The sequence below is a fragment of the Bombyx mori genome, chromosome 25, assembly GCF_030269925.1.
Source record: "Bombyx mori chromosome 25, ASM3026992v2".
Taxonomy (NCBI): Eukaryota; Metazoa; Arthropoda; class Insecta; order Lepidoptera; family Bombycidae; genus Bombyx; species Bombyx mori.
The window spans coordinates 9,233,966-9,245,796 of record NC_085131.1 but is presented as its reverse complement, the minus strand read 5'-3'; the positions used below and the strand labels follow the sequence as shown (position 1 = coordinate 9,245,796).

At 38.9% G+C, this 11,831-nt stretch overlaps 1 protein-coding gene across 5 annotated transcripts in view; it reads right to left on the bottom strand.

The window, feature by feature from the left end:
- Positions 1-11,831, bottom strand: part of LOC101741609 (phosphofurin acidic cluster sorting protein 1) — a 115,788-nt gene that overhangs the window by 6,418 nt on the left and 97,539 nt on the right. The window contains exons 4-14 of one of the 5 annotated variants that reach the window (XM_038020384.2): positions 10,836-10,995; positions 9,784-9,923; positions 9,324-9,503; positions 6,755-6,880; positions 6,293-6,446; positions 4,956-5,036; positions 3,836-3,963; positions 2,738-2,890; positions 2,094-2,293; positions 1,508-1,644; positions 34-178 (exon numbers count right to left, since the gene is read on the bottom strand). In XM_038020384.2, the coding sequence (XP_037876312.1) occupies positions 34-178; positions 1,508-1,644; positions 2,094-2,293; positions 2,738-2,890; positions 3,836-3,963; positions 4,956-5,036; positions 6,293-6,446; positions 6,755-6,880; positions 9,324-9,503; positions 9,784-9,923; positions 10,836-10,995 (1,604 nt within the window). Of the gene's footprint in view, positions 1-33; positions 179-1,507; positions 1,648-2,093; positions 2,294-2,737; positions 2,891-3,835; positions 3,964-4,955; positions 5,037-6,292; positions 6,447-6,754; positions 6,881-9,323; positions 9,504-9,783; positions 9,924-10,835; positions 10,996-11,831 lie in introns of all 5 variants that reach the window. The other 4 variants (XM_038020383.2, XM_038020385.2, XM_038020386.2 and 1 more) reach the window with 4 other exon arrangements.

Here is an 11,831-nt window from a genome sequence, read left to right as displayed (position 1 = left end):
GTGCGACATCTCAAACGTCATTTCGTTGTGTACCTGGCGATCCTGGAAGACATCTCGGTGATGTCCGGGGGCGACATCTCGGCGGCGCGCTCGCACAGCGCCGGCCACGAGTCGCTCGAGAACAGCGCCGCGTATCCGGAATCGTTCGCAGACAGATAACGTGACACCGTGTTTGCACCTGAATGTGTTATTCCAACAGTTCAATAAGATAAATTCATTTAAAAAAAAAATGGTTGTCTATAGAGTCGGTTTACAGACGAGGGTTTAACACGATAAAGTCAGTAGGAGAACTATTTGAACTGCTAGCTATGACGTCACGAGAAAAGGGTGATAAATGTGTCACAAGCCAACGCTTGGGCCGTTCGTGCCTCTCCATGCTTGTTCCGCGCTCTCGCTCGCACGCTCAAGCTCAGGCGGAACGTGACACTTTTTCGTGCGTGCAGCCGGTGTTCATCGATTTATAAGACATTATCACTACTAAAAAACTAGTCTTTATCTCGCACGAGCCCTCTGTTTCACATTTCAAATGTACATACCATTACTATGAATTTTATCACTATAGATTATACAGTATTTTGTGATAATATTCATGACGCTTCTGTCGATTCTTAAAAAGACTTTGTTTGAGGTTCTCACAATATAATTAGTTTAATGGTTTGTGACATCGTTTTGTTCGCTGACCGACTGGGTGATCAGGCAATTAAGGCTTATATATGTATCTATTTAAACGTATATAAGTATTTATATCAGTATCTGGTTCCCATGCTACCGGGAATCCTACATATTTTGAGGTCGGATGACTGTACTGACGTGTCCCCAGTTATTATAGTTATTTTTATATTCCTCAAGTAATTTTAAAATTCTGCGACCAGGCAGGCTTCCTTTATTACTGCTAAACAAAACTGGATGAAGTTAAAAATAATCTCCGTTTAGTTCCACTTACTATTTGCTTATCGGATACAAACTTACAAAGATGCACATTCTCAAAAAGTCAACATCAATAACAATTTTTTTGTTTGTATTATATAATAGAAGGAAATGCGCTCTTGCTAGGGCCTGTGTTAGCAACACTCCGGTTTGAGCCCCGTAAACTCTACTACACGTAAAGGAGAAGCTGAAATAGCCTCTCAAGGCTATCAGCAGAGCTAGGAAAAACAAAAGGTAATGTTAACAATTTTTTCGTGAGAGGCTAATGGCGTCGCCCCCGACAGTGCGCACACGCACAGTACCCCCGGTCATCGTTCTCATTGAACCCGTCGCTTGTGACGAAGACCTCGACGAGTAAATTAACCCACAGACACAGCCCACTGATTTTCTCGCCGGATCTTCTCAGTGGGTCGCGTTTCCGATCCGCTGGTAGACTCTGCGAAGCACTGCTCTCGCTAGGGTCAGTGTTAGCAACACTCCGGCTTGTGCCCCGTGAGCTCACCTACTAGTTAAGGTTACGCTGAAATAGCCTCTCAAGGCTATCAGGTTAGGTAGGAAAAAAAAAGCGCACAGTACGGACCTGTGGGTATGATGTAGAAGCGCACGGGCGGCGCGTCGTGCGGGCGCCGCGCCGCCAGCTCGCAGTGCGCCCGCAGCGCGCTCGCGCACGCCGCGTCGCCGCCGCACACCGCCACGCGCATCCACGAGCGACGCGAGCTCCTGACACACACACCGGTCAACTAAAGATGTGTGCGAGCACAGAGCGAGGGTGGCAGTACTTGTTTATAATGATAAGTCTGGATTTTACTAATTCACTTTAATACACACAATTCTAAGCTATAAATATTTATGTTGTAATTTAATAAATGTCAATGTTAACATGTATTTACGCATGGAGAATGTCGAATGACATCGTGGCCTAAAGAATAAGACGCCCGGTGTACGTATTGAACGAAGCAACTGTACCGGTGTTCAAATCCCGCAAACAGGTACCATTTTTATTTTTTTTATTAAGATTTAACACCCTAGCTCTAGAAATCTGAATCCTAACTGAAGATTATTTCAACATTTAAATGAAGATAAAGTGTTGACTTTGATGTTGCGTAAAAAGTTTTAATAAGTTTTATTAGATTATGGAAGAGGTGCCATCAGCAAAAAATACATACTGTTTGACGGGTCTGGAATACAAAGCTTGCAGCAGCGGCCTGACGTCGGGCGCATGCGGCCACGGCACCACCACGGTGGGCACGGCCAGCGCGTGCAGTGCGGTGGCCACGCCGCCCGCCCCCACCACCGCCACGCACTCCGGGGCCGGACCGTCCTCCGCCAGGAGCCGGGAGATCTGCTCCATCATCGTCCGACGTGGCTGAATGTAAACGAAAATGTTGTCATTACCATAAAATTCAAGTATTTAATTATAACAGAGTCGAAGAATACCTAATTATTTTCTTCCTTCTACACTGGCAAGTACAATCACGTTCGAAAAGGACAAATTACGATGTGAAATAAAATTGTTTCCTGCTTTTATTAATTAAAAATTTACTTGCATTTGTATCGGTTAAACTATACGTTTGACCGATATAAATGATAAAACACATAACAATATCTTAAAAATTAGATTTATTATTTTTGTTTGATTACGATTTGCAAAGATAAACGTACCGAATGAAAATTATCTTCAAGCGTCTTAACTCGCCCGGTATGCTTTGATTGGATAATAATTGTTTAGTAATTGATAATTGTTCATTTCACGATGAAGTTTTCTTCGTGTAATGAATATTAAAAAACCTAAAGAATTAATGATCCACACCTCGAGTGTAGTTGGGCTGTGTACCGGCAACTCGTGTGCGGACAGAGGTCGGTCCATTCCACTGACGAGGGAGTTCTTCTTGCGCCCCGCTGTGGCCGGGGTCAGGTTGCTACCGCTGGTCGCACTCCGGAACAACCTAGATCTCTTATCCTCCTGCGGGCACAAATTAACTTATCATTTTCCAGGCGAGTCTGGATACGATGTAGGTATAACGATGGATGGAAAATCTTCCACCGAGCTGGTGGTATTGTTCGGTAGACCGACGGTCAGTGGTGGATTTACATTAGGGGCAGTCTGGGCAAGTGCCCAGGGCGGCAAAGTTTTTAGGGCGGCAAAATTTTGATATTGAAATTTTATTTTTTTAGTCTTATCAAAATTGCTCAATATAATTAATTAATTGGAACGAAGTTCCTTACGGCAGGCTTGGAGGGGATAGGGATTTTGCTGCGCGACCGAACTGAAAAAAATGTGATAGTAAAACCGTAAGAAAAAATCCGTGGAAAAAAGTGCGTGGAATAAAACCGTTAAATGAGACGTGCGCAGGCGCGACAGTCGTATACACAAGCGAGTAGTGTATAATACCTTTCTCTTTCTCCCTCTTTCTTTTCGTTCTCTCATCCCTTCTCTCTCTATTTTGTAATTATTTCTATTTCTATGTAATTTTATGTTGTCAAACAAAAATAAAGAGACATATTTTGTTATTTTAATTGATAATTTGAATTACGATTTTATTTTTATTTTACGTAATTTATTATTTCCTAAAATACTGAATTTCCTAAATACTTTCCTGTACTTAAATAAAAACTAATCAGCAAAATTTAAGAAAAAAATCAAGAAAACCAACATAAAATTGAGCACGATTTTTTTTTTGCAAATTGTGTCGATTCTACATTAGCCGAAGGAACTTCGTTCCTACCTGGTGTCCCACGACACCACATTTGCTTTTCTATTAATTAATAATTCTGTTTAATTGATAATTCAACAAATTCAATTCATCCATTATTTGTGAATTATAATTTTGGTACTTTTCATCTGTCAAATATCTTGCGTTGTATGAAGGCTATAACGACATTGTAGCTTTGATGTCGTCATTAATACCTTAGTCTCGTTGGGCGGCGAGCTGGACACGCTAGCCCCGGAGACTGGGGCTTCGACAGTGACGTCACCGTCGCTGTTGCCGTCGCTGGCGCGCTCGTCGCCCGCGGAGCTGCGGATCGCCTCCGATTCTGTCGCACGCAAAAACACCCGTCAACACACATAAGCCAATCGGAGACTATATCGAATAGTAATTGACATTCAAAATTGACTTTTGACAACAAGATTTATAGATAGACAATCTAAAACTAAAGAGTAGAGTTTTAGTTTCTGAGAGAAGATAAAGTAGTGTTCAGATTAGCTTTCGAAAAAAAAAAAAACAATTTTAGAAAAAACAAACTAACACACATGCCATAAATCATACGGTTATGAGACTACATGCTGATTCTACATAGGAACAGAAGCTTCGAAGTATAAAGAAACAAAAGAGACTCACATAGCTTAATAACTCTGAGATTAACAATGAACTACACACTACCTCCTTCGAATAATTATTAACGACTTTCATTTTCTAGTAATTTTGCTTAAATTAAGACGTTTTGCTTTCAATCATAAATTTAAAAAAAGTTTTTGACAAATATCATGACTGTTTCAATGTTTCGAATCATTCGCCGGTAGCCTAGGAGGCTATTTCAGCTTCGCCCGGGCAACCTGAGAGAATTAGTTAAGACTAGCCCTAGCAAGAGCAGTGCTTCGCAGAATTTACAACCGGATCGGAATCGCGTCCCACTGAGAAGATCCGGCGTATTGAAAAACTAGCTTGTTTTTTAACTGTTTTTTTTTATTGCTTAGATGGGTGAACGAGCTGACAGCCCACCTGGTTGTTAAGTGGTTACTGGAGCCCATAGACATCTACAACGCAAATGCGCCACCCACCTTGAGATATAAGTTCTAAGGTCTCAAGTATAGTTACAACGGCTGCCCCGCCCTTCAAACCGAAACGCATTACTGCTTCAAGGCAGAAAACGGTAACTACCCGCGCGGACTCTCAAGACGTCCTACCACCAGTAAATTCGTTATATTATTCGGGTATTCGTTAGGTGTCAATAGTGAATTGTTCATTGTTTAATCTCGCGAGTTTCAATTAATGTAAGGACGTATTCACAGTAAGCGTGCTCATTACCTGCGAACGGGACGGTAGCGACGTTCCGTTCTCGCACTGCGCTCAGCTCGGCGGCGGACGCGAGGCTCGCGTGTCGCGTCACTGCGCATGCGTACGTACGTACCTTTATAACGTGCGTGCACCGTGTGGAACGTGCACTTCATAATACCAATCAATTCATTATTAAATTCACTCATGAAATTTTGGTGATCGAGTGCGAATTAAAAAATGTAACTCCCATTAAAATATTTATTCATTTATATTAAATTTGTTGTTTTTATGAATATTTTATTGCCTGCTTTGCATTGAGCCTCGAGTGGAAATCAATTTTAATAAATTTTTTACGTGACAACGCCTTATAATTCGATGGAGCCGGCTGCACGCCCGAAAAAACATGACTCATGTGGCGTTACCTCGCTCCTACTTGAGTGAGCGATGCATCCGCGTGGACAGCTGCTATACAATAATACATTTACATGTTTTCGTCAAGTATGAAGTTCAGTGAAAAGTGAATGTGGTGTCAATTGTTTATAGCAACGATAATTGCGATAATTGAAAAATGAAACCATTCCATCGCAGTATTTTCTTATGACGTTGTCACGTTCAACTATCGTCAGTAAACCGACTTTACAGACAACCGATTTTTTACTGGAAAACTTAAATATTTTATTTCCAGTAAGCATTATTATTATATGTTCTGGAACTGTTAAGTCGTTTGATTTGATTTCAATGAGTCATTTATATATTTTATTCAAAAAATATCTGGTTCCACACAACACACGCAAAGCACTAAACTATGCACACAGCTTTAAACAAAACACAAATACACAATATCGTCTATTCGTATACAATCATTTGTATGTATAAATACAAACAAAAGCGAAAATAAAACTAAAGCGCTCTCAATATTACAGTTCAGGCATTTCGGCGATTACTGACTTATGACGTCACAACTTATAAAAATATAATTTTACTATGGTATGCCACGGTATTTAAAAAAATCATGTTCATATATTTTAACATTTAGTTTTTTACTAACATCTTGTTCATTTGACATGTTTTTTTTATTTAATGTTCCTAATCTATTTTAGCTTTAGAATGTAGATATATATAGTCGAATCATTGATTTTGAGCCTTCTGGAAGAGACGTTAGGATCATTCAAGTGAACCCACATTCAATGTTACATAAAACGAGTGCTATTATGGAAAACATTACGGTTTTGATTAGAACAAGACTTGTTAATGCAAACGTGTTGAATATTTTTAATGATTAATTATTTTTTAATGTTTGTGCGATGAATTTCTTTAGACCATGGAACGTGTATCGGATGAGAACGGATGGGGGGTCGTGTCGTTACCATTGGAATGCCTGTGGTGTTCCGGGTTGGCGAGGCTCCGGGAGCTGCTGAAGAACGGCCGAAGAGACGGCTTGGGCGTCGAACCGATGCTGATAGTGTCCATCTGATCAGGTCCGGAATCTTCACCCTCACCGCACGAGAGTGATTCTAGTTCCTAAATAAACAAATTGTTTCAGTTATGTATGTAATTATAACTTTATTACTAGTGGCACGGGTAGGTACCACCGCCCTGCCTATTTCTGCTGTGAAGAAGTAATGCGTTTCGGTTTGAAGGGCGGGGCAGCCGTTGTAACGATACGGAGACCTTAGAACTTATATCTCAAGGTGGGTGGCGGCATTTGCGTTGTAGATGTCTATGGGCTCCAGTAACCACTGAACCCCAGGTGGGCTGTGAGCTCGTCCACCCATCTAAGCAATAAACCTACCACCAGTTTTTTTTATGTCGGTTGAAAAATAGCTTACTTGGAATAGCTCGTCGATGTCGCGCTGGGCATTGTGTGTGTCGCGCGCCGCCCCACGCTCCGATAATTCCTCCGGTACACGGAAGCGACGCAGCAACGCAGCGAACTTCTGCTTCAAGTTACGTTGCTGCAATCGAACGATACTTTTAATACGAATCATCGATATCACTACATAGTATAAAACAAAATCGCTTTCTCTGTCCCTATATCCATATGTATGCTTAAATCTTTAAAACTACGCAACGGATTTAGATGCGGTTTTTTTTTAATAGATAGAGTAATTGAAGAGGTAGGTTTATATGTATAATAACATCCATTAAATAGTAGAGAAATCAATAATAAATTACAGTTTCCGAAGCGAAGCGAGGGCGGGTCGCTAGTACGATATATATCGTATCTTATAGTGTCCCATAAGTAAAGGGAACAACTAGAAGTTTTAATTTTATTTTAATCGTAGCACCCTTTTATTTTTTGTTGACAATGGCATTGCGAGCTTACCACTCGAAATCTAGATTACAATTTAGATAACACCACTCAAGATGAGACATTGTATAGCATTATAGGCTGCTTCGTTCTTCAAACACAATTACGGTTTAGCGATAGAAATAGGCAAGTTCGAGGCTCACAATACGCTCTACCACCAGCATCAAGGATTCACTTCGATAATATTATGTTTAACCCTTATTCTGGGGTTGTCAAATACGAATTGTATACTATACGGAAATACCTGCGAGAATTTACAGAAAGAATAATCTTGTCTAGTCCTTAACATACATACAGCCACATAAAATAATCTAGTGGCCGTATTCGTGAGACACTTTGTAGAAATTAGCCAATAATGACAATTAATGGCATCGTTTTTTCTATACGTTCCAATAGATTACTTTTATTTAAAAAAAGAGTTGCCTTATTCCTAGATCCTTTTGCCAATTAATGCAAAAAACAACTCAGGATATGAAATTTAAACGTCCAATGTCAAATGTCAAATTCACTTGTACGAATGTCAAACACGAACACAGACACACACAACCACACACAGGTGACGATTAAACATTCAGCAAAATAAACAGCATCTCAATTCATAACGTTAACAAACATTGTAAACGAAAAAAAAAAGCGAATAAAAACAATCAGTAAAAATTGAAACCAACAAACACAAGAGACCGTACCTCCATGAAGACGCAACGAACACTACTACATACTACAGGACAAAAATGTACACAAATTTAATCTAATCAAAAGATGAAAATAAAAACGATAAGCTACTAAATATGTAACGAATGAGTTGCGTAATTTATTATACATGTGTACATATTATTATATACATTGTACTAGGAACGTACCGTATCAGTTTATATGTAAACTAAGTCTCCGTGAGTCACGACACGCGCGTAATGAATATTCATATTATATATCTTTATCATCATCATATTATACACATATACGTAATAATACTAGTCATGGGACTTTGAAATACCTCGCTTCTATATTTAGACGGAATTTAAAACTGTTAATCGGAAAACAAAAGTAATAAAACTCACGGTTTCAACTATACGAGGCGTCTGCAATATGATTCAAGTTCGAAGTATGGATGAAGTGTTTTATTTCTTTTCGTTTATAGACGCTTAACGTCAAACAAAGCTTGTAGAACAAGTCAATGCCTTCAAAGTGGTCATAAGACATCGAAGTCTCAAATACTCTCAAATAGTCTCAAATTCATAAAATCAAAATACGCGATTATTTGGAATAAAAAAAGAAATAGGTAGAACAGCGATTAATAGTTCAAATCGTGTCCAATTTTTTTTCATCAAGTAAACTTACAATAGAATACAAATTTACTTCTCAAAGCGTCGTCCCTTAGGCACTAGATAATAAGTTTTTTTTTTTTAAAAGCACGAATTCAGGATTTTGGATTTTTCGTTTTCTTTGATGGCATGAAAAATTAAACATGACCACTGTAGACAACCGATTGTTCAATGAAACTGGTATATTTCATCTCCAATAACCGATCCAAATAAATCTATTTCGGGTATACGGGTAAATAAAAGTTGCTTTTTTTGTATGCGAACAATCCGTTAGTGGAACACGCGCGTCATACCAAAACGTTATCCGTAATTCTTATCAATTTAATGTAACTATAATAATTTTAAAAGAGAAACAAAACAAACAAACTTGAACACTAAATGACGTAAATTTAAAATCAGTGAGAATAGAGATAGGACGCCTTTTATTTGATTGTTGAATTTTTTTCAAAAAATAAGATTCAATTCAACAAAGCCATTACGTTCTACGAATTTTTAATATCAGATTATTTATCAATACGTTTTCTATAAAACGATTCTCGATATAGAGCAAATCCGATGCCGACTAATCGAAGTCGGATTAATGAAATCTATCAAATAGCGATGAGCCCTGTGGCTTAACAAACGAAATAACATTTAAATTTATAAAGTTTCAAAAAGCTTGCCCTCCACTAAAACCCAGGCCATAAGATGAATTGAGAAATAAACAAAAGGAACAGTCTTTCCGGTTTATTTGAAAAAAAAAAAAACAATAATCTCTATTCTCACGCAATGCAAGCTAGGTGCGGACGCGTGCGGGCTCACCGCGAGCTTCCCGCGGCTGCCCTTGCGCTTGGCTGACGCGTGCTCGAGCTCACTATCGCTGTCCCTCTCGTGCGCCTTTGAACTTATATAGCTTTGCCTTTTCCTTTCTCGCTCCATGAAGCTTATGTCGCGGGAACGCGACAACTGCGTGCAATGCATATTATGCCTATTTGAAAACGCTGTAAGCAACTAAATAGCCTAACTTCATTTCATTATTTATTACACTATCATACACTTGTCTACAAGATAAATAATTGTCTTCGTCATCTTCCTTTTCAAATACTAATGTGGATACAAAGCATCTTTAAGCGAATGACCTTTTGCATCAATAATGATTTTCTTTGCAGGGACAATATCTTGTATTTAAATCTAAATAACTTTTTACACTAAACAACTTCATGTTAGTGAAAACTTGTATGTATACCTTTGTATAAGAAAGGTCCGCCTTGTTAAAAGCTAGTTGCCGATGTGTGCGTCGTCGGGCTGGTGCTCCATACGTCATGTCATCTGCTTCTTCTACTGAACTGAATTCGCCCTCTTCTTCCTCGTCAGAGTAGCCTCGCTCTGAAAGGAATAGTAGGAATAGTATGATATCAAATTACTTTACGGGCAGTAGAGCGTCTTGTGAGCCTGCATGGGTAGATACCACCACCCTGCCTATTTCTGCCGTGAAGCAGTAATACGTTTCATGTTAAAACGTGGGGCAGCCGTACTATAAAACTAAGGCTTAAAACTTACGTCTCAAGGTAGGTGACGGCATTTACGTTGTTGATGTCTATAAGCTCCGGTTACCACTTAGCACAAGGTGGGCCGTGTGATCGTTCAGGAAAAAACGAACAATTTCATAGGCTTAACTTGAAAAAAGGTAAATTTTCGTGTAAGTTAAGAAAGGTGATTCTTATGACATATTTAGACCTGGACCCTTAAGAAAGCCGATCGCGACGGAATTAATGCATTTGAGATGTGGTGCTGGTGAAAGATGCTAGGAATTACCTGGACAGCACGTCGCACCAACGTGTCGATCCTCCAAGAGCTCCAGATAAAGACGAAGCTTTCTACCATCTATCTACGTAGAGTTCTGGAATACTTTGGCCACATTGCAAGAAAGGATAACGGCAGCTTGGAGAAGCCAATGGTGACTGGCAAGGTAAACGAAAAAAGAGCACGAGGTAGAGGCCCGACACATTAGACTGACTAGATCCGCACTATCCTCGACACCATAGTTCACGATGCTCTACATTTGTGCCAAGTGTAGAGCATTGCTCCTGCAAATGGTGTGGAATGGCCCGCAATAAGCTCTTGTTGCGAGGAGGTGGTCTCGACCCTCAGTATTGAAGAAACCGAAGCGAGAAGAAAAATATGGGAAGGACAAGATCATACACCATATTACAAAATTATCATCGCAATAAAATCACAAGAATAATTCGTATTACATTCCTTTATGATAATTGATATTATTAATGAAAGTACGCTCACCGGTTATAAGCAGTGTATTGTTGTTCTTCGTGTCGTGATCGACTGGCGTCGAAGCCAAGCCGGTGATCGACAGCTTCGCTACCGGCTGCCCTGCGGCTGCACCCACTTTCCCACCTACCCCGATCAGTTCTAATTCCATATCCATCGAACGTTGGAGAACCTTGGAACACAAACGTCAAAGTAGTTTTTCACAATTGATCTACTTATTCTTTTTATGAAAATTTAATTTTATTAATCATCGAATTTCGATGACAATCTCTAAAATTTAAAATTAAATTTATTTTCTATGTAGGTATGTATAACATTTTTCCTATGCTCTATTAATTTTTAAGAAGAAAAAACTGATTATTTTCGGACACATTTTATTGATGACACTAAAGCTCGTAGACAGTTAATAAAATAAAGAAATAAAAAAAAACAGTTGACAAATCGAATAGAAAATATTACTCAACTGATTGTACTTAGAATAAATAATATATATCTTTGCTTATTTTCTACAGCCGAGACATAACATTTTCATAACAAAAACATAACCAAACAAACCAATTGACCGCTAGTTAGTGCAAACATGCATCAAACATGAAGACTTCGGGCTTTTTTAAAGTCAAAATCAGAATATATTTCTCGATCGATAAACGGCTGGGTTAGCAACGATATAGTCGTATCAGCGCGTCTACCTAATGTCTACCATGAACATATCTATTTAATTATTTAAGGCCAAACAACATTTAATTGCATAGACTGCAGCTAGTTTACCTAAAGGAACATGAAACATTTTTAATACTTTCCAATGTATTCCAAAACTCAATTTGCAAAAGTTACCTATTTCATTACTATGAATTACTGTGAGAGATGTTCATTATAATTAGAGATAATTACTATACACAATGATTACCACAGTCTAAAATAGCTAGAGTATGTAGATTTTTATTTTCGTAACACACGACCTCTATTTGATATCAGCGCTGTATGGAAACCATCATTAACGATTGTCAG